Source organism: Podarcis tiliguerta (assembly GCF_965153285.1).
Source record: "Podarcis tiliguerta genome assembly, chromosome: 9".
NCBI lineage: Eukaryota > Metazoa > Chordata > Lepidosauria > Squamata > Lacertidae > Podarcis > Podarcis tiliguerta.
Genome location: NC_139542.1, coordinates 56,313,540 through 56,337,146, shown reverse-complemented (window position 1 = coordinate 56,337,146; position 23,607 = coordinate 56,313,540). Strand labels below are relative to the sequence as shown.

At 46.0% G+C, this 23,607-nt stretch overlaps 1 protein-coding gene across 1 annotated transcript in view; it reads right to left on the bottom strand.

The window, feature by feature from the left end:
- Positions 1-23,243, bottom strand: part of SLC30A9 (solute carrier family 30 member 9) — a 36,188-nt gene extending 12,945 nt beyond the window's left edge. The window contains exons 1-10 of the mRNA XM_083458320.1: positions 22,891-23,243; positions 17,760-17,933; positions 11,524-11,571; positions 10,222-10,321; positions 8,610-8,702; positions 7,647-7,729; positions 5,546-5,604; positions 4,448-4,515; positions 3,248-3,350; positions 878-933 (exon numbers count right to left, since the gene is read on the bottom strand). Coding sequence (XP_083314446.1) covers positions 878-933; positions 3,248-3,350; positions 4,448-4,515; positions 5,546-5,604; positions 7,647-7,729; positions 8,610-8,702; positions 10,222-10,321; positions 11,524-11,571; positions 17,760-17,933; positions 22,891-23,008 — 902 coding nt within the window. The 5' untranslated portion in view covers positions 23,009-23,243. The remainder of the gene's footprint in view (positions 1-877; positions 934-3,247; positions 3,351-4,447; positions 4,516-5,545; positions 5,605-7,646; positions 7,730-8,609; positions 8,703-10,221; positions 10,322-11,523; positions 11,572-17,759; positions 17,934-22,890) is intronic.
- Between the last annotated feature and the right edge of the window lie 364 nt (positions 23,244-23,607).

Sequence of the window (23,607 nt, the reverse complement as noted above, 5' to 3'; positions counted from 1 at the left end):
AATTAATCCAGAATTAGAATTAATCCAGAATTAATCCACGAGCTAAACTGGTGACTGGGAGTGGCCGCTGGGACCACATAACACCGGTCCTGAGAGATTTGCATTGGCTCCCAGTACGTTTCCTAGCACAATTCAAAGTGTTGGTGCTGACCTTTAAGGCCCTAAACGGCCTCGGTCCTGTATACCTGAAGGAGCGTCTCCACCCCCATCATTCAGCCACTGAGGTCCAGCACCGAGGGCCTTCTAGCGGTTCCCTCATTGCAAGAAGTGAGGTGACACGGAACCAGACAGAGGGCCTTCTCGGTAGTGGCGCCCACCCTGTGGAACGCCCTCCCTTCAGATGTGAAGGAAATAAGCAGCTATCCTATCTTTAAAAGACATCCGAAGGCAGCCCTGTTTAGGGAAGTTTTTAATATTTAATGCTGTATTGTTTTTAATACTTGATTGGGAGCCGCCCAGAGTGGCTGAGGAAACTCAGCCAGATGGGCGGGGTATAAATAATAAATTATTTATTATTATTATTATTATTATTATTATTATTATTATACAAAAGCTAACACAACCTAAATGGAAAACCTCAAAGACTGCAGTCCATCATTGAAACACAATACATTAGAACTTGTCATTTGCCACAAATCGCTTTCCAGTATTGGCAGGTGCCAAAGAAAGGAGTACATGGACAAAACTGACCTTACATGTTAAAAGCCCAAACTACCAGCTGTTTTCATCAGAACTGGAACCTGAACGTACACAGCGATACGTCGCAACGTTAAGTTGGAAACATTGAAAAGGTGTCCGATTTGGGCTTCGAAAGACATTCTAAACTACTTTAGAAGTTAGGGATTTTTAAAAATAAAAAGGCAAAAAGATAACATACGGATGACTGGGATCTGGCGTCCTCACCGACTGACTGATTCCCAATGCTAGTAAAGCCTGGATATGAAAAGAAAGCAGAATTGGACAATTTCAAAATCATCAAAAGTTTTTGAAAAAGATTAAACAGAGAATGCCACTCTATACACCGAAATGGCAAATATGACCGTGAGGATCAGGCAGTAAGATGACAAGAAATTCAGTCAAGAGTGGAAAAAGTTTATAGACTATCTTAAAGACCACTGTATATAATTACAAACATTAGCAGGATTGTTGTGACACTTATAATGTAATATGAATTAAGGTCAAAAAGGAGATTATTGTTAATAATAATGAAAAATTGGAAACCGGGGGGGGGGGGGGGTGTGAATCCAAGGGATCTGAGTAATCCCAGAAATGTAGAAATTGAAAAGGATGTGAATGTATAAGAATATTGTCTTAAAAACACAAAAAAATAAAATATTTTTAAAAGAGAGAGAGAGAATGCCACTCTAGTAACTCAGATTTACTGCAGAAAAATAATACCAATTTTAATGTTTGGGGAAGAAATCAGGAAATTTTAGTTGAAACAGAACCTGGCAAAAACCCACCAGGAAAATGCTCGTAGGAAGTATTTCAGATCTTCATTGTGAACCACTGTGGTTTCAAGGCATCGAGGAACAACATTGGTGGCACACTACTTTGTCACTACGTAAAGAAGACATCCATCTCATTCAGAAGAGCAGGCACAGGTGGCCTGCACCACATGCTTGCCAGAGGCCCCACACAGCCCACCAGATGCTTCAACAAACCTCATTTCTACCTGCGCTCAAGGCAGAACGTCTCAGCAAAAGCAAAAAACTCAGCATGCATGTGCAACGCCATAGAAATGTCTCTCCAGTACACATGCTCTTTAAAACAGCAATCCATCACACCAGCAATTGGGACGTGAAGGGGCTTTGCCCAAGAGTATTTTGCTCCCTGCAGCTTGGCAGATAGTGCCAGCACCAGTCACTGCTGGAAAGCTGGGCGGCTCACTAGAATACGTCTGATGATGCCAAATGAACCGGCCTTATAATTTTACAGCCTAAGGAGGCTATTCTTTTTTAATAGAAAGCACAATGTTTCAAACAAAAAATGTTAAGCCACCCTGGCGGGTGTGCAAATGTCTCCGTTCCAGTAAATAGCAGATTAGCTGCGAAAGAAAGTGTGCTTGAAATCCTGAAGGAAACCGTTCGTAGATTCGCAAAAAGGCTTCAACCTCGGCCAGGCTGCTGCCAACCCAAACACCTCACTACTTCAAGGGCCAAACCCATATAGAGAATTAAACCAAAACGTTGTGAAGACAAACTCAAATTCTCAATTGTTTGAAAGAATGACATTGCAGCCTTAAAGCTTTAGGTGTTGGGGTTGTTTTTCATTATTTAAAACTGTAGGGATGTTCTTATCTAAATTTGCAAGCCAACCCGCCTTGACTAACATATATGAAAAGGCAAGGCAGTGATTTGTGTTTTCCCTGCTATCTTCAGTTACCCTTTCCTATTCGTTCTATCCCTATTTCGGGCATAAGGGAGTGACAGGAGGAGTCGTGTTCTTGGCCCCGCCCCCAGTGTCTCATCTTTTTCTTTCAGCAACCAAAATATATTAAAAAATTGTTCAGTAGCACCTTAGAGACCAACTAAGTTTGTTCTTGGTATAAGCTTTCGTGTGCAGCAGCCACACGTTGAATGCAGTTGTGGGAGAAGAATGAAATGGTTTTAGAATACCGTATTTTTCGCTCTATAAGACGCACCAGACCACAAGACGCACCTAGTTTTTGGAGGAGGAAAACAAGAAAAAAAATATTCTGAATCTCAGAAGCCAGAACAGCAAGAGGGATCGCTGCGTGGTGAAAGCAGCAATCCCTCTTGCTGTTCTGGCTTCTGGGATAGCTGCGCAGCCTGCATTCGCTCCATAAGACGCACACACATTTCCCCTTACTTTTTAAGAGGGAAAAAGTGAGTCTTGTAGAGCAAAAAATACGGTAGTTGTTTTACTATGATTCACTGTAAACACTCTGTTTTGCCATACACCTTGGAAGATATTTCTGTTTTGAAAAGTGGCCTGGACAGAAAATTATATTAAATACTTGACAAAGCAAGCGTAGTCGCTGCATATAGACCACCGTTCATAGCAAGGAATACAAAATACTGCGAAACAGAGACAAAAATGCAATGGACAGGCTCCAGCAACCCGCGGCCCGTTTGCACTTCCTGGCAAGTCTCCCGGCCACTTTATAAATACACATTTCCGCTTCACACTTCGCGGCACTTATAGTGGGAAGCGCAGCTGATGATCAAAAGGGTCAACATATAAGTCCGACACAGAAACGGCCAACGAAATAGAGAATACTCACTTGATTGCAAGTGTCTGCTAAAGAATGGATGGCTTCGGAGAACATGCTTGCAGAACCCGTGTAAACCCAAGCAAGGAGCTTAAAAAAGAAATTCAAGCCATTTCTGGGGATAGAGAAAGGGGGGGGGGGAATCCTTATTGATAATGTGTTGACAGTTTTCTAAGCACCATATCAAGATTAAAATGCTATAATCGCTGCCTTTATCTTATGAGAAAGAAGGGAATGAATAAACAGTCCAAATTAGAAGAAGAAGAAGAAGAGTTTGGATTTGATATCCTGCCTTTCACTCCCTTTAAGGAGTCTCAAAGCGGCTAACATTCTCCTTTCCCTTCCTCCCCCACAACAAACACTCTGTGGGGTGAGTGGGGCTGAGAGACTTCAAAGAAGTGTGACTGGCCCAAGGTCACCCAGCAGCTGCATGTGGAGGAGCGGAGACACAAACCCGGTTCCCCAGATTAGGAGTCTACCGCTCTTAACCACTACACCACACTGGCTCCTGGTGTTAGTTAGTTACCAGGCTATTGGTGTTAGTTTGAGGTTGGGGGAGCCGATACAGGGAACAGTACATCAGAACTGGATGTACGGGACTGGGAGCATGTTGCAAGCTCCCTCTCCCTTTCATGTGTTGCTTTCGTCATGGTATAGCACTATGTCTGCATCAACATTAACCACAAATGGTATTTACAAGATTTCCCCATCATAGAATCATAGAGTTGGAAGAGACCACAAGGGCCATCGAGTCCAACCCCCTGCCAAGCAGGAAACATCATCAAGCTTAGAATAGCTAGTTATGGGTCTGAGGTGGTGTGGGGGGAGAGAGGGGGGGAACTTGTTGGCAGACACCAATGCTAAACCCTGGAAAGATCCAATCTGTGTTGGAGAGGGAAGGATGAAGGGCACATCTACAGCACACATCCCTGATGTCCAAGCGGAAAGTTACAGCCAGAATGGATCAAGGTAACTTTGCAGTCATGAAGTAGAAATTGACTGGAGACCACAAATTTTAAAATGTACGTCTAAGCTGGGCATACTACTAGCAAATATGCTAACTGATCTCTCCTTATAAAAGTGAAATTCTGCTTTCCAGGATATGACTGCACAACCCACAACTGAAACAAAGAAACCACCACCACCAATTAACCTTAATCTGCATGCCGGAACCTAGAAACATGTATGCCTAAAAATTAAATAAAAACTTACATGCAAATAGCAACCATGACAACTTTTCCTGGTCCACTCAGAAACATAGTTGATGTGCTGGAACGTGGCTAAATTAAACACAAGTACACCGTTTAAAATTCATTGACTGCATTATGGAAAACCATATATGTAGAATGCTAAGTTCTACCTCTGTATAATAGCTAGTCCTACAAGATATAAACCAGGTTAAATAAATTTTAAGCAAGTTTATGTGTGAGTTGCAATTAATTATGGCTATTCAATTAAGTCTCAATGTATCTCCAACTGAATTTATTTTATATCCCACCCATGCTTTATTTACAGATTCACTTTATTTTTAGATGAGTCACAGGATCATAGAGCTGGAAGGGACCCAAGGGTCATCTAGTCCAACCCGCTGCAATACAGAAATCTCTAGCCCAACGTGGGGCTCGAACCCACAACCTGAGATTAAGAGTCTCATGCTCATGAAGGAACATAGCATTTTAGAAGTGACATTCCTTCCTACAAAGAAAGAGAAAGGAGGAATGCTCTTTCTAAGGAGGTGCCTGTCACCTCAGTTTTTGGGGAGTACTTGTGTTTTGTAAAATAAACCTGGTGCCTAATCACAGCTCAAGGCCACATTGCAGTGAGGCAAAAGCACTCGAGGAGGGGGTGGAGCAAGATTTGCTGATCAGAAGGTTGGCGGTTCGAATCCCTGCGACGGGGTGAGCTCCCGTTGCTCGGTCCCTGCTCCTGCCAACCTAGCAGTTTGAAAGCACATCAAAATGCAAGTAGATAAACAGGTACCGCTCCAGCGGGAAGGTAAACAGCGTTTCCGTGCGCTGCTCTGGTTCGCCAGAAGCGGTTTAGTCATGAAGGCCCCATGACCCGGAAGCTGTACACCGGCTCCCTCGGCCAATAAAGCGAGATGAGCGCCGCAACCCCAGAGTCGGTCACGACTGGACCTAATGGTCAGGGGTCCCTTTACCTTTACCTTCACCCTCATCCTAAACCAACTTATCCCTGCTCGGCAGGCTATTGTGTGTTTTTCTGTACTCTTGCAAAATCACAAGATGCACAAAACTGCAGCTTCTGCCTATAAAGGAACAGCAAAGATGGAAAACATTATTCACCCACCTTAGTTTCTCCTAGGAAATCTTTGTATTCCTTTAACAACCTCTGGTTTCTAAACAAATCTGAAAAGATACATAATTATGAAGCGGGCAGTGTGAGCGGAGAGAGCAGCAGAATATAGACCCTTTTTTTTCTGGCACAATACACAAAACTATGCAGCGTCCCAAGGCATCTGCATCAGGGCAAGCCACACTCCTCAGCCCACTTCTTCCTCTGCAACCTGTATGGCCTGGATAATTTCTGCAGAGTTTTGCACTATGTTCTATAAACCCTGGCTTGTTGTTATGTACAAAATAGGCACCATGGCTTAAAAGAAACCCTGGTAAATTTCAAGCCACGCCAGCTTCAAATTATGGGTTTTGAAGCTGGCTCGCTAAGCCAACCAGTTTGTTGCTGGTATGGCATGGCAAGTCCATCCCAATAGTCATCTTCCCAGCAACAATGCAGCTCATGAATCTGAGGCTCATGCTGGCTCCTTCCTGCTTTTGACCATTCACACCCTGGACCATCTTTTTGGAGCCTTGTATGCCAGCAACAGGGACGCAGGTGGCGCTGTGGGTTAAACCACAGAGCCTAGGGTTTGCTGATCAGAAGGTCGGCAGTTCGAATCCCCGCAACAGGGTGAGCTCCCGTTGCTCGGTCCCTGCTCCTGCCAACCTAGCAGTTCAAAAGCACATAAAGAGCAAGTAGATAAATAGGTACCACTGTGGTGGGAAGGTAAACGGCGTTTCTGTGCGCTGCTCTGGTTTGCCAGAAGCGGCTTAGTCATGCTGGCCACATGACCCGGAAGCTGTACGCTGGCTCCCTCGGCCAGTAAAGCGAGATGAGCACCACAACCCCAGAGTCGGTCACGACTGGACCTAATGGTCAGGGGTCCCTTTACCTTTACCAGCAACAGGTTGTCTACCACTCCACGCTTGCACACACAAGGCAATCTGCATAGATCACCTGAGGAGGAAGTTGCTATTGCCCCTCAAAGGAGCCACTTGATAGCTGGGAGGGAACAATTGACATCCCCATCAGGGTGTGCTGGGCTGGGCAGACACATTAAAATCTCCCTGCCTGCTGCTGCGCTCGGTCTACATCGCCACTGCCTCTTTCGAGGTGTAGCTGTGAAACATTTCACAAGTACATGTAAAAATATAACATGTGATAAACAGGTACAGTGATACCTTGGTATCACTGATACAGGTACAGTGCTACCTCAAATGCCGAAAATCCGGAAGCAAGTGTTCCAGTTTTCAAACTTTTTCGGAAGCTGAACATCCGATGCAGCTGTCAGCTGTTGTTTCCGGGGCGCCTGCACCAATCAGAAGCTGCACCTTGGTTTTTGAACATTTCGGAAGTTGAACCGATTTCCGGAATGGATTAAGCTTGGCGCTTTTGTTTTTGCTATTTATGTTGCGTTTTTGTTTTTGAGGCTTTTTCGGTTAATTTGTTTTTGTGACTGTGTGGAACCCAGTTCAGCTACTGATTGATTGACTGTGTGACTGTGGAAATGGATAAAAGCCCCCCATCCAAACAATGACTATCATCAGTGCAGGTAAGAAAAAAGATTAATTTACATTTTATCAACTACAATACTGTCTTATTTGCTTTATAGTACAGTACATTGATTATCGCTTTCATTTTGTGAATCAATGGTCTCAATAGATAGTAAAAGTCATGTTAAATTGCTGTTTTAGGGGCTGTTTTTAAAAATCTGGAATGGATTAATCTGTTTTGCATTATTTTCTATGGGAAAGTGCGCCTTGGTTTTCAAACGCTTTGGTTTTGGAACAGACTTCCAGAACGGATTAAGTTGGAGAACCAAGGCACCACTGTACATGAGGTACGGCATGGAGACTGGCTGCTGGGCTCTGTCAAATGTAGACTCGGGGGGAGGAATGCATTGCAAAACTTTCCACAAATAGTTCACAGCCAAACTGAAACCTGAGCTGAAAATAAAAATGTTCAAGACTTTGTCCACCCCCATTATTCGTGATGACAACACCACACAAGCCCAGAGGTGACATTACAGAACATGCATTGATCAAATATACTATATAGGAGTCAGAACTGTTACACTAATTTTATTTTATTTTTGGTAGTATTCCACACTTACTCTCTCTGTATTCTATTTCTGCTTCTTTACGCCTTTTTCTTTCACGTGCAAGAGCTTCCGGGCTCCCCCAAACTTCTAAAGACCTGTACCAGGAGGAAGGAAGAGAGAAAGTGATAGGAAGTGGAGAAAAACTTCATTTAACTTGCATGATGATGATGATAATATGTTGTTGTTGTTCTTATATTTATACCCCGCCCATCTGGCTGGGTTTTCCCCAGTCCCTCTGGGTGGGTTCCAGCACATATAAAAGATCCTTTATGAAATAATACACTTTGTTTTCTATTGTTTTTGACCCCAACCTGTAGTTTGGAACTGCAACTATCATCAGCTCCAGCCAGTAAACCAGACCAAACCATCTGCCCCAAGTCAGGGAAGCCAGCTTTTGACTATGGCAAAAAATGAAACAGCAAAGAATTTGCATTTTCTGCCTCTTGCAATTTTAAACGCAGGTCGGTGTGGAAGTATGACACCACCCCAAGCTGAACTGAAGAGAGAGGCTTTGCTGATTCTGAAAGTTCTTGGTGAAATTAATTTTCTCACAGTAATATGGCATGACGTCTTAATCATCTAAGCCCAGGTACTCTAGCAACAGAGGGAATGGTAAAGGCCCTACCACCGACTGTAATATATATCTATATGGGAAAGTGTTAGAAGTTAAATACAGTCGTACTGTGTAAGTCGAACAGAATCCGTTCTGGAAGCCCATTCAACTTCCAACACGTTCGGAAACCAAAGCACAGCTTCCGATTGGCTGCAGGAAGCTCTTGTAGCCAATCAGAAGCCCCGGAAGCCCCGTCAGACGTTCAGGTTCCAAAAGAACATTCGCAAACCGGAACACTCACTTCAGGGTTTGCGGCGTTCAGGAGCCCAAACGTCCAAGTACCAAGGCGTTTGGGAACCAAGGTACGACTGTATATATTTAGGATAGCCAAACCCGGGAAATGTTGTCAGACTCGCTCTTACTTTGCCTCCACGTCCGTCCTCAAAAACACAGTGAAAGCCTCGGTGTCGTCATGGGGGCTTCGCCGCCTGATTTTCCTGAGCTGATCTAGGTCACTGTTGGGAAAACAGAAACAGTTTCGTGGAGAGGGAGGCAGTATTACCACCAGGCATTAATCTACTTACTGAAAAGTAAAGCGGTCGTCACAATATGCAATTTCTGGCTTACAACCTCCCCTGGTTCAACGTACAGCTTGCTCTCGTATTAAAAGTCAGAAAGAGATACAGACCAATTCTTTTCATTCCCCGTACCAATCTGCCAGCTGCCTACGATCTGGCAAAGAGGCTCTTCTCTGCTTTGGCTCGGTTGACAGGGAAGAGAGAAAAGGCGTTCTCTGTAGCCACATGGCCAGTGGTCAGGGATGATGCGGGTTGTATTCCAGCGAAATCTGGAGGGCTACAGATTTCACAGCCCTGCTATCGAGTAGTGCTGTTTACATGTTGCTCATATTCAGGGCACAGCCCTATCCAAGAGAGGCAATGCGGTGTAGTAATTAGCGTTGGACTAAGAACTGAGAGATCAGGATTCGAATCTGCACTAAATCATAGAATCATAGAATCATAGAGTTGGAAGAGACCACAAGGGCCATCGAGTCCAACCCCCTGCCAAGCAGGAAACACCATCAGAGCACTCCTGACATATGGTTGTCAAGCCTCTGCTTAAAGACCTCCAAAGAAGGAGACTCCACCACACTCCTTGGCAGCAAATTCCACTGTCGAACAGCTCTTACTGTCAGGAAGTTCTTCCTAATGTTTAGGTGGAATCTTCTTTCTTGTAGTTTGGATCCATTGCTCCATGTCCGCTTCTCTGGAGCAGCAGAAAACAACCTTTCTCCCTCCTCTATATGACATCCTTTTATATATTTGAACATGGCTATCATATCACCCCTTAACCTCCTCTTCTCATGACACTCCCTGGGTTATCTTACCTGTCTCACAGGGTTGTTGTGAAAATAAAACGGAGGTGGTGGAAGAGCCATGTTGAGCTCAGGCGAGGGAATAAATGTAATTTTTGAAAATATGGCGGCAGAGCAGGGCCACACTTTTCCTCCCTGCCACTAAGTCTTTTTTTTTCTGCAACAAGTGAAATTCAAATGTCAGCACCTACTCGTGTGTAGGGGCTCAATGCAATGAGTCATTGTGCCACCGGGTATCCCAGAAACCATGCACACCACAGAAATACAGACACGGAGCGCTAAACCATGGTTTGCTCAAACCATGGTGAATTCTTCATTATAGTTAGCACAAGCCATTGTCTGGCATGATAGCTGAACTGAGCCTCTCTCCTAGAACGTCAACATAATGTGGAACTGCGCTCACAGTACCCATTAACATTGAAGTCCCTAGGTGGTGCCAACTTTATTATGAAGCTGACCACTCTTAACCCTGGTGAAAAGTATGTGGTAACCAAGAGAACAGAGCTGTCCCCCCAACCCAAAATGTTACCCATGACCTCTGGTATCATGATCCTCCTCACATTCCACTGGCTACTTCATATCTCACCGGTTAGCTTTGACACACCGCAACAATTCTTACAGAATTTCAGTCCAATTTTTAAAGAAAGAAATGATCATACCTGGACTTAAGGCAGAACTCATTTATTGCTCTGACGCCAGTGATGAAGTTATTCTTCATGTATTTTGGTCCATATTCTCTCTTTTTAAGTACAGCTTTCACTTTAAGAGGGAGGAAAAGGGCGAGACTCAGTTACGAGCGCCACCAAAGGACCTCTCTACTGCGGAGAAGCCAGTATGCATGAAAATATACAGGCGTTCACCTATTCATCTCACCTCAATTGAAATCTGGTAACGGACACCAAACATGACAAAATCATTGCAGAGACAAAGCAAATGGTACGCTCAAGAAGTGAATGGCAAGCTGGATACATACACATAGTATCTGGAGATGTGGGAATTATAGATAATTACCAGTTAAAGCAGCAGCTTATAGTGTGAACATTAAATCATTTATAAAACAGACTTATTTGAGAATATTTCTCTCTATGAATGCACTACATGATCTGATCACACAGAGTAAAACAATGGGAGGTATTCCATGCTAGGTTAATGGACATGATTAACTTAGGTTTACTGATTTCAATGGGCCTACTCTGTTTAGAAAGGAAGTACAGTGGTGCCCCGCAAGACGAATGCCTCGCAAGACGGAAAACCCGCTAGACGAAAGGGTTTTCCGTTTTGGAGGTGCTTCGCAAAACGAATTTGCTATGGGCTTGCTTCGCAAGACGAAAGTGTCTTGCGAGTTCTGCAGGGGTTTTTTCCCTCCCCCCCTTTTCCCCCAGCCCCTAAGCTGCTTAACAGCTGTTCGCTAAGCCGCTTAACAGCTGATGCTAAGCCGCTTAACAGCTGATCTAAGCCGCTTATCAGCTGATCCACTACGGCGCTAATAGCCTTTTAGCAGCTAATCCGCTAATCCCTTAATAGCCGCTAATCCCTTAATAGCCGCTAATAGCCGCTAAACCGCTAATAGCACTAATAGCGCTAATCCGCTAATGGGCTTGCTTCGCAAGACGAAAAAAACCGCAAGACAAAGAGACTCGTGGAATGGATTCTTTTCGTCTTGCGAGGCACCACTGTATTTTGGAACAAGGAGGACCCCACAGCAATGTCTCAAAGACACTGCTCTTCCTCACTGCCCAATGGTCTTGCAGCTCTGGCTTCTCCCGCCTCCATCGCCTGCTCAGCCAGTCACACTGCTCTCAGAGTAATACTTAGTTGCCTACAACCCAATGACTCTAGATGCTGGCATGAGAGCGGCTGATCCAAACAGGTGTCTGTCTTCAGCAACTGCTCCACGGAAGCTGCAGCAACCTCTGTACACACCCCCACACCCCAGTGCAAAGCTATGTCATAATAATTACCTTTCACTTGAATCGGAGTTTGCGGCAAAGGTGGCGTTTGACTGCTAGCTGTTAAAAAACAACAATTAATTATTAGTCAGACTTAATCCTACTTAGTGCTTTCCAAGACAAAGACAGAAAGCCAGGGGCGGGGAGTACATATTTGAAATTGCCATTGTTGCTTAAGGGGGGGGGGGGAGAATACATGTGTTAGCCCACTACTTATATTTGGCCTTTTGCAACATTTGATTTATTTATTTTTAAATATTTTTTATTGAATGGTTTTATGTTACAAAAAACAATACAACCATACTACCACTAAATACAGTGGTGCCTCGCAAGACGAAATTAATTTGTTCTGCGAGTTTTTTTGTTCTACGAGTTTTTTCATCTTGCAAAGCACCAATGTGTATCGACGGTTTCCCATAGGAATGCATTGGCGGTTTAAAAAAAAAAGGTGCAAGACGTTTCGTCTTGCGAAGCAAGCCCATAGGGAAATCCGTCTTGCGAGTTTTTCGTCTTCTGAGGCATTCGTCTTGCGGGGCACCACTGTATAATTAAGAAATAAAAATTACATACATCAATATTTAGTTTATTTGTTATTTACCGTCTTATTTCCTCCCAAACATTCTATACAAAAACACACATATGTGCAGACACCCACACCCGCACACAAAAGGATAATAATGAAAGTAAATATTTTTCCCGTTTTCTCTTCCAAAATCTTTTCTTCATGGTGGAGACGGCTCAATTGACTAGTAAACTCAGAGGAAACTCAAAGCAAAAATTTGCGGAAAAATGGGATGGCTATAGAAGGTATGTTCAAAAATACGATAACAGTTTTGACTCCGTGCTAGCATTCGAGTGATAAAGGAACTATAAGGAGGTGGATAACAATTAAGGATTTATTATGTTTTCAGAATGTATTGGAAAATTTATATAGAAAGGTTTATTTTTTTGTGTACATTCGATTGTAAGATAAAATATATGCAAAGGGACTCGACAGGAAGTCAAAGTTGTTGTTGCTTTTGCGACATTTGAAATAATTTAAAGCAGACACCTAACTTCTGGTTTTCAAAAAGTGTTATAAATCCAAGCACATTTAAGCTAAAGATTTTATTTAGGAGGATTTACATCCTGCCTTCCCTACAAGGCATTCAAAGCAGTTCAAAGTGGGTTTCCACTTAGAACTTAGAGCCAGTGTGGTGTAGTGGTTGAGAGCGGTAGTCTCGTAATCTGGGGAACCGGGTTCGCGTCTCCGCTCTTCCACATGCCGCTGCTGGGTGACCTTGAGCCAGTCACACTTCCTTGAAGTCTCTCAGCCCCACTCACCTCACAGAGTGTTTGTTGTGGGGGAGGAAGGGAAAGGAGAATGTTAGCCGCTTTGAGACTCCTTAAAGGGAGTGAAAGGCGGGATATCAAATCCAAACTCTTCTTCTTCTTCTTCCCCCACCTCCATTTAATCTCACAACAGCCTTGCGAGGTGGGTGAGACTGAGAGATAGCCCTAGGTGTACCCCACTAGGAACAGAATCTGCCTTCCCTGCAGACAGTCCCGTGCACATCTCTGTCTTAATTAAGCATATCAACGGAATTAAGTTCTTATGACTTCAATAACAACAGCCAATATACTGAAGCTTTATTCTCTGGCGCTTGGATGCTCGCCAGACATCCGCTACCAGTAAAAGAGAAGCTAATTTTACTGAAACTGAAGACATTAGGATTAGCCTTCCGAACCTGACAACGCTACAAAGGGAGCTGTGTTTTTATATAGAGAAGGCTTGGCAAGTGGCTTGAATTATTCAAAAGTTAAGTATTATTAAAGCACTCATGGTCTATGCAACTTTTTTTTTTTAAAGAATCAAACAATTAGTTCTTCCTGCCTTAATTTACAAAAACGGGGGGGGGGGGGGGGATAAAGTAAATTGCTTCCTTAAGAGAAGGAAACTCTGGGTAATGGCTTTCCATTTATAATGTATACAGAGAAGGCCTAAATGAATACACAGCAGCAACTTCTTTTTTTGATACACTTAAAAACAGACTCCAGCAAAAGCTGTTTCAAAGTTACGCCTGTCTGCCCCCTTCCTCCTTATCTTCAGAGCCCTGGGCTGGCAGGCTGTATTTATACTGATATACCTTGGCAAGGTCACAGTTTCTCCAAGGTTTGCCGAAAGTAGCTGCCTGTAGCAATGATTCCTCCTTTCCCCTCCCGTTGTAAAATGGATACAATGACATTATTTAAGAAAAAGGTTAAGTCGTAAACTTTGATCAGGGGGAAATAATCACATCTCAAATGTCAAGATTTACTACTGAAGATTCAGGCAGCGTTATGTGCCCTTTAAAATATATATACACTGGGTAACAGTGGCCAGGGGGTCTGACGAAAACACGGTGCTTGGAATTAAGCAGAAACTGACCTATTCCCTCTTCTGTGGGTCAAGATGATACTGTTTAAAGCCTTGAGCAAATTATTCTGTAGAATATGGATATACCACGGCGGGGGGTGGCGGACAAGCCATAGTTCAGTGGTGGTATTATTATTAAATTTATGAATCACGCTTCCTACAAAGCCTCTCAAATGACTTCACAATACAATAGAGACATACAGTGGTACCTCGGGTTAAGTACTTAATTCGTTCCGGAGGTCCGTTCTTAACCTGAAACTGTTCTTAACCTGAAGCACCACTTTAGCTAATGGGGCCTCCTGTTGCCGCCGCGCCGCCGGAGCACGATTTCTGTTCTCATCCTGAAGCAAAATGCTTAACCTGAAGCACTATTTCTGGGTTAGGGGAGTCTGTGACCTGAAGCGTATGTAACCCGAGGTACTACTGTATATAAAATAAATGCATATATAAAAGCAATTTCAACGGCAAACCAGCTGACATGCCGTGGGCCACCTGAATGAAGCTTGTGGCCGACAGGTCAGAGTTTGGGGAGATCTGCTCTAAAACACACTCAGCTCTTCCTTGAGGTTATATCAAGGAAGGGCTTAATACAGTGGCGTAGCGTGGGTTGTCAGCACCCGGGGCAAGGCAAGTAATTTGCGCCCCCTAACCAGGGGCAAGGCAAGTAATTTGCGCCCCCCCCCTGCACTGTCCCTCCCCCAGATAGTCCCTCGCTCTCTCTCCGCACCGCACCGCACGCCTGGCACCCTCCCCTCCACAGTGGGCGGCGACCCGGCGGCTCGGATCGGATTCGCACAGCCAGCACTGCAGTGAGAGAGAGTGAGCGAGCCAGGTAGGGGCAGAGAGCTGCGAGTGCGAGCACGCGCCCCCACCCCAGATGTTGCGCCCGGTGCGGCCGGCCCCCCCTGCACCCCCCACGCTACGCCACTGGCTTGATATATAACAGAAGGGAAAGTAGGGAATCATGGGGAAGTTGGGATTCATGCCCAAGACTCCTGATCTTTTCCTCTCCTTGAGGAATTCTGAAAAGCTTTAGAGCAGGGATGGGGGAACTGGTGCCAGAGAGAGGCCGCTGGACTCCAACTCCCATCAGCCCTCAGCTGGTGTGGGACCTGGGGCTGATGAGAACTGGGAGTCCAACAGCTGGAGCTGGGCAATATATTGCCAAATTGCCCGAAACTGGTATGGGGTTTGGATCGCAATACCAGTTTCAGACAAGACATCATGCCAGCTCGAATTGCCTGCAGGTGGCAAAGGCGCAGGCAGGCGGAGCCTGAGAAGGTTCTGGATGAGGACCTTATTGGGCTCCGTCTGCTTGCTTGCCTGCCTGCGCCTTTGAGGAAGCCCCCTGCCCCCTGCCCAAGCTCATGCAAGCCAGAGAGATATGGGGGCCCGCTCAGCTGAGGGGTAGGAGGCGTCCCAGCCCCCAGCCGAGCTGTTTAACAAAGCCCCAGTGCCTCTGCGGCTCATGTGAGCCAGAGAGGCGTTGGGGCTTGGACTGAGCGATGTATCTGGGCTGCTGCTTCTTCCTCTAAGGGGGCGAGGAAAAACCAGCCAAGATACATTCTAGACATCATGCTAAATCAGCATATTGCGGTATTCATCTGACTTTTAGAAGACACCTGAGGGCAGCCCTGTTTAGGGAAGTTTTTAATGTTTGATGTTTTATCGTGTTTTTACTATTCTGGTGGGAGCCGCCCAGAGTGGCTGAGGAAACCCAGCCAGATAGGCGGGTATAATCATCATCATCAACAACATCTGTTGATATAACACAATGTTGAAAACCAGATATTGCCCAGCTCTACCAACAAAATTGGGGGCCATAGGTTGTCAATTCCTGCTTCAGACCTGTCTTTTATTTATGCTTGTTTATTTCTCTTCTGTTTCTAAGTCACTTTGAGAAGCAACTACAGTGGTACCTCGGGTTACAGACGCCTTGGGTTACAGACGCCACTAACCTGGAAGTAGTACTTTGGGTTAAGAACTTTACCTCAGGATGAGAACAGAAATCATGCGGGGGCAGCACAGCGGCAGCAGGAGGCCCCGTTAGCTAAAGTGGTACCTCAGGTTAAGAACAGTTTCAGGTTAAGAACAGACCTCCGGAACGAATTAAGTTCTTAACCAGAGGTACCACTGTAATAAGGTAAAGGTAAAGGGACCCCTGACCATTAGGTCCCGCGTGGCCAACTCTGGGGTTGCGGCGCTCATCTCGCTTTACTGGCCGCGGGAGCCGGTGTACAGCTTCCAGGTCATGTGGCCAGCATGACTAAGCCACTTCTGGCGAACCAGAGCAGCACACGGAAACGCCGTTTACCTTCCCGCCAGAGCGGTACCTTTTTATCTACTTGCACTGGCATGCTTTTGAACTGCTAGGTTGGCAGGAGCAGGGACCAAACAATGGGAGCTCACCCCGTCACGGGGATTCGAACCGCCGACCTTCTGATCGGCAAGCCCTAGGCTCTGTGGTTTAACCCACAGCACCACCCGCATCCCCATCACTGTAATAAATACTACTACAAATAGAACTGCATGTTTCCGTGGATTACATCTCAACTAGTCTTTTATTTGTGTTTGTGTCCATCAAGTGTACATAAAGAAGGGCCTCAGATGACGATCGTAGGGTCCAGGTCAGTTCATGCTGAAGAATCTTGGCACACTGCAGAGGATTCTGGGACATGTTCTAAAGCAGCCTTCTCCAAGCTGGTATCCTCTAGGTCTTTTGGATTATAGCTGTCCTGGCTAGGACAGAGGAGAATGGTAGCAATTGTTGCTGGACCTTGGAAACAGAGTACAGCCAAGATGTTGCAGTCCAACAACTTCTGGGGACTCAAGCTTGAAGAATACTGCTCCGGAGGGTGCACCCAATTTATGTGGGAATTGGGCAAGAGCTCCTTATGGAAGCCATTTCCTTAATCTGCCATTTTACCTTCAGAAACAGCTGCCTTGCAAGAACCAATTTAAACCAGGGCCAGAAAAAAACGAAACCGACAGGCTTTAATTCCAAGCAAGCACATTTAGAATCTGAACATTTAGAATAATGGGGGATTCTGGAACACCCATTTCAAGCCAATCGACAACATAACAATACTTAAGCAGCAGCTTTAGAAGCTTTTGTTCTCACTTGGCAATCATCTTCACATCAAGCTGTGGTTCAGCAACAGACCGTGGCTGTTGCAGATGTGCAAGGTTATTACAAACTGTCTCTACAGTCATTAGGTTATTTTGATCTGGTTTTTTTAAGACACTCGGAAATATAACCAGAAATATTGCCACTGCATGCACAAATTAATTAGAGGTGCACACAGAAAGGGGAAAAATGCTTTGGAACACTTTGGTAATTCAGACAGGACGTCAACTCACCCCAAACTTCTTTGGGAACAACCACTCTCCAAGATTTACTTCAGTAAGGCCCAGTAAGCAGGCTGCTTTGAAGCGAGATTCATCCCTCGCAAATTTACCCACTGGCCACACCCCCAATTAATATCTACAAGCCATTAAAATACCGTATTTTTTGCTCTATAAGACTCACTTTTTCCCTCCTAAAAAGTAAGGGGAAATGTGTGTGCGTCTTATGGAGCGAATGCAGGCTGCGCAGCTATCCCAGAAGCCACAACAGCAAGAGGGATTGCTGTAATGGCTTCTGAAATTCAGAATTTTTTTTTCCGTGTTTTCCTCCTCCAAAAACTAGGTGTGTCTTGTGGTCTGGTGCGTTTTATAGAGCAAAAAATATGGTAGCTCTAGTACACTATCCCGCAGGAGAATTAAAGGTTGAAACCAATGCAAACTCAGGGCTGAAAGCTGGCAACTCTGCTAATTTCTGCAAGAAGAAATGTTAAGCCACGGTGGTGCCTACCTGTTGCTGTTTTCTGCGCACTGCCTTCAGCAGCTGAGGAGCTTGCATCTTGTGCCCCACTGTGGTCCTTCTGACCATCAGAGGTATAAACTCTTACTTGGCTTGAATGAACCGGCAGACGACTCCCTGGCAGCACAGGCAAGAGACTGCCAAATTTAAGGGGCACTTGCCACCCTGAAGGAAATAGGAAAGAAAACAGCTTGGGTACTTTAAGATAGCAGCAACAGCAGCAACAAAAAGCACCAAGGAAAAAGCACAGAGAGCAGCCAGATAATGGTTTCCAAACTGTTCAGGACACATATAACTCAAATATTCCGCTGAAAAACGAAAATATTCCTCAAGTAGATCCCTTAGACTGGTATCCAACGAAGTTTTAGAACATCCACTGAAATTACTGGACATGACTCAGTCAGGTCCACTATTTTCAATAGGTCTACTCTGAGTAAGACTCAGCTGAACACCAACCATAGAACATAAAATTCCATACAACATAGATTACTTTATTATACTCTTACTAAGAGGCTGCTTTGAGATTAGCGGCTGCCACAGTAAGCCCTGCTGGAAGGAATTATAGGTTTGTAAATAGCCACTTGGCAGGTAAGATGTACCTATACACAAACAGGATCAGATGTTTTTAATTAGCTGAAATAAGGTTGGTCCTTTTATCTTCCAGGCCGCTGATGAGCCCCCAATGCCTAGCATTGGTATGAATTGCCCAGGCAGGCTAGTACAAATTGATGTGCACTAATAATGTCTTTGGACTTCCTTGCAAGGCTGGAGTATTGTCATGAACTTAAGGGGAATATATACAACATGAGGTTAATTGGGATGCTGGATTTGACTCAAAGCAGCTGGACTGCCTCTGCAAAATTTCAGGACTTCATGGCAAAACAGAGCAGTCAAATGACCCTTCTATATATCGTTCTTGACAGAAATTTAGAACTTGAAATAAGAACACCGCCAGCAGCCTAGCAAAGGACTGCTAAAAGCCAGGCCTTTGGTTGATCTGACTGACATCCTATGCCTTTTTAAAATGTGGCTCTTTAGGAGGGTATTTGGTTGTTGTTTTTATTTTGATTATATATATTGTGGTTTTTATGTTGATATTTTCTGTGAACTGCCCTGAGACCTCCAGGTATAGGGTGGTATATAAATTCTAACAAAACAACAACAACAACAAGGAAGCTCATGAAGGACCAGAAAGCAATTCTACACATGACACAATGTAAGCCATAGGATGTGGCCCAAAAATAGGGTAAAGGGAAATATTAGCAAGTAGTGTAAGTATTAGGCTCTTCAGGAATGCAAGCTAACTGAGATGCAACAGAGAAAGCAGTATCATACCAAGTCAGAGCAGTGGTCCAACTAGCTCAATATCATATAGACTGACTGGCAATGGTTAGATTTCAGGCAGGGGTCTCTCTCAGCCCGACCTGGAGATGCTGGTGATAATAATAATAATAATAATTTTATTATTTATACCCCGCCCACCTGGGACCTTCCACATGCAAAGCAGATGCATAAGGTAAAGGTAAAGGTACCCCTGCCCGTACGGGCCAGTCTTGACAGACTCTAGGGTTGTGCGCCCATCTCACTCAAAGAGGCCAAGGGCCAGCGCTGTCCGAAGACACTTCCGGGTCACGTGGCCAGCGTGACATCGCTGCTCTGGCGAGCCAGAGCCGCACACGGAAACACCGTTTACCTTCCCGCTAGTAAGCGGTCCCTATTTATCTACTTGCACCCAGGGGTGCTTTCGAACTGCTAGGTTAGCAGGCGCTGGGACCGAACAACGGGAGCGCACCCCGCCGTGGGGATTCGAACCGCCGACCTTTCGATCGGCAAGCCCTAAGCACTGAGGCTTTAACCCACAGCGCCACCCGCGTCCCTCAAAGCAGATGCATACATAACATTAAATTTTTAAACTCAGCTACATTTAGAGGGCACTGGGTCACAGGGTCTCTGAAATAGCAAAGCAAGGCCATTTACTCAGATGCAAAGGGCAAAATGCAAGACACCTGAGGCATCCACAGGCAAAAGCCCCTAACAGGGAGGACTGGCCAATGCGTCAGGAGGAATAGCTAGGGGGCTTCTCCCCAGCATCAGCTGCCCGAGGTGAATGCCTCACTCAGCCCAACAACGGGGACATCCCTGTCTATGTGCGGCTGCCACCTGCCCAGACTTCTAAACTGGGATTATAAACTGCTGTCGAAACTCAACCTCAGGGATAAGTAGCTACCACCTCTAAAGACACACAGACATTTACCTATTTATTTATATTAGAATTTGGATTCTTCTCCCCTTCTGCTGTTTACACACCTATCATGGTAAAAGGTAAAGGTAAAGGGACCCCAGACCATTAGGTCCAGTCGCGACCGACTCTGGGGTTGCGGCGCTCATCTCGCTTTACAGGCCGAGGGAGCTGGCGTACAGCTTCCGGGTCATGTCGCAAGCATGACTAAGCCGCTTCTGGTGAATCAGAGCAGCACACGGAAACGCCGTTTACCTTCCCGCCGGAGCAGTACCTATTTATCTACTTGCACTTTGGCGTGCTTTTGAACTGCTAGGTTGGCAGGAGCAGGGACCGAGCAATGGGAGCTCACCCCGTTGCGGGGATTCGAACCGCGGACCTTCTGATTGGCAAGTCCTAGGCTCTGTGGTTTAACCCACAGCGCCACCCGCATCCCTATCATGGTAGCTAGCAATAATTTAAAGCAACCATAATGCACAGTTATTGTTTGTTTTGTTTTTAAAGAAAAACCAGTGCTGAGATCAAAGCAAAAGTATTGGATAAAAATGTATGCATCCAATAAAACAAACACTATAGAGATGGAAGACAGAGAAGGGCCTCTCTGTCAGACCGTAGGGTGGGGGCAGGCTGGCATGCAAGACAGCAGTCCCAGGCCACTCAGAGCTTTAAAACATCATCGCCAATGCTTTTAATTGTGCCCCAAAACAAACAGGTAGAATAAACAGATTGCTTGTGTACTGTGTACTACATATGAAACTTAATGTACCACTGGGCAAATTACTATAGTTATTTATTCTTCTTGTATTTACATGAAAACCAATAAAAAATATTTGGACCAAAGAAAAAGATCAGGGTTCTAGCTTGTTAACAAGCCATGTTCACTGTCTGCTACCCTTTTACTCTCAAGGGCACATATGTAGCTGCACTTACTCAATGAGGTTAAATAGGTCCATACTGAGAGGGACTTCCACATCAATTATAGGTTGCACTAGTGAATTTTGGGGCTTGACAGACCTGCTGAATCTGAACTCAAATTGAACCCGCTGGAAAAATGTAAAGTGACATGCCATGATGGGTGCAGAGCAATCTCAAGCGGCTGAGGGTAGGGTAACAACAGTAGATCAGACTAGCGAAAGAGATGTAACAGATGTAGGGAAAAAGAAACACTGATTTATTGCAGCCTAATAGTAGAACTATTAGGCGGCAATAAATGTATTAGGGACGCGGGTGGAGCTGTGGGTTAAACCACAGAGCCTAGGACTTGCCGGTCAGAAGGTCGGCGGTTCGAATCCCCGCAACGGGGTGAGCTCCCATTGCTCGGTCCCTGCTCCTGCCAACCTAGCAGTTAACAAGCACGTCAAAGTGCAAGTAGATAAATAGGTACCGCTCTGGCGGGAAGGTAAACGGTGTTTCCGTGTGCTGCTCTGGTTCACCAGAAGCGGCTTAGTCATGCTGGCCACATGACCGGGAAGCTGTATGCCGGCTCCCTTGGCCAATAAAGCGAGATGAGCACCGCAACCCCAGAGTCCGTCACGACTGTACCTAATGGTCAGGGGTCCCCTTTACCCCTTTAATAGTATAACAGCCTTACATACAAAAGCCAGCCCCCCACATTCCTTCACACTCTCGCATGCTCAAGAAAGTGGATCCAGGATACAGCTGCACAGATGAAGAAGCAGGACTAGGCAGGCAGGAGCAGAATCCACCCACTAGGGCTGGAGCGACCAAGCAGTGGGTCAAGGTTCAGCCCCCTACAATCATAGAAGGGACCCCTGAGGGTCATCTATACCAACCTCCTGCAATGCAAGGGGTTCACCACTTCACTATCCTATGTGAAAATAAAAGGCTGCTATCCACCAGTGGAAAGCACTGCACATGGGGAGAAGCACCATGTCACAGTCCTCTGTGCCTCCAGCCCAAACACTGGATGGCCTGGTCCTTTGCTGACAGCGACCCCAAAAGTCCTCCCTCTGCCCACCCCACCTTGTGCACCTTGTTAATGAGTGACAATGATGCTATATCCCCCTCACACAAAAAAATACATTTAAACCACCTCATATAACTTAAGCTCAGTAATCATCACAACGACTCTGCATTGTAGGCCTGCACTGCTCACAGCATTAACAGATTCAGGACTGGCAGTGCTGATAACAATAACATGCCACCATTGCAGCCTGTTAAATGCTGAGGGCGGCCAACAAGCCCCAGGGCCATAGCTGTCAACGTTTCCCTTTTTTAAGGGAAATTCCCTTATTCCGAATAGGATTCCTCGCAAGAAAAGGGAAAAGTTGACAGCTATGCCCAGGACATGAGCAGCTGATGTAGGTTCTTTCTCTCTCCACACACACACACACCAGGGGGTTGGGCTAGATGACCCTGGCGGTCCATTCCAATTCTATGTGGTACCTCAAACAGACTTTTTTAAAACGGCTATCGTGGCCCTGGAGCAGCAGCCTAAAAACCCAGGGTCGTGGGTTCGAGTCCCACGGTGGGCAAAAATTCCTAAGTTGAAGGGGGCTGGACTAGATGACCCTGGGAGTCAGTTCCAATTCTATGTGGCACCTCAAACAGACTTTTAAAAACTGGCTATCGCAGCCCTAGAGCAGCAGCCTCTTCATCCCAGGGTCGTGGGTTCGAGTCCTACGTTGGGCAAAAATTCCTGCGCTGAAGGGGGTTGGGCTAGATGACCCTCGGGGTCCATTCCAATTCTATGTGGCATCTCAAACAGACTTTTTTAAAACGGCTATCGCGGCCCTGGAGCAGCAGCCTCTTCATCCCAGGGTCGTGGGTTCGAGTCCCGCGTTGGGCAGAAGAACCTGCGTTTTAAAGGGGACTGGAATGGGTGACCCTCGGGGTCCCTCGCAACCCTTCGAGCCTACTCACCGCGGCAGCCTGCCCGGGCGAGCGGTCCCCCCGCCTGGCCTCGGCCCCTCCGCCGCAGCAGGTGGAGCTGGTAGAAGCAACCCCAGCCCCTCCGCTGGGCGGCCAGGGCCGGCAGCATCCTCCGCGGGGTCCTCCTCCTCCGGGCGCAGCGAGAGGCGCGAGGCGACAGGGAAAGAGCGGCCGCGCCGAGCTCCTCATTCACGCGCCCGGCCCCCGCCGGACACCGGCTCCGGAGCCGACTCCATCGGCCCAGGCTCTGAGCGGCAGGATCCGGATGCGGAACAGGGCCGCTCTGTAGCCTCGTCGCGCGCCTCTATGGTCCGTCCTCGGCCGACGGGCACCAGGACGCATGCGCTCCGGGATAAAGCGGAGAAGCGGAATGGGGGGGGGACTCAAAAGATCCACCGCGCACGCGTAACCTCCACGTGGGAAAAAGGGGGCAGGAGGAGGGAGGGAGTCCCCGCCTTGCGCTGCAGTGAACGTGGGAACGTGTTCGGGACAGTGTGGAAGAGGGCGGCCCGTTCTTCCTCCTCTATTGCAATTAGCTGTATGTTTTGAATAGCGGTTTTTTTGGGGTGTGTATTTATTTCATAAAATTTATACACCGCTTGATTGTGTAAAAAAACAAGAGGCTTACGAAACAAAGCAGTAAATCAAGAAAAAATTATAATCCTACTTTAGAACAGAAAAGTTAAAATACTAAAAGAGATTCAAATT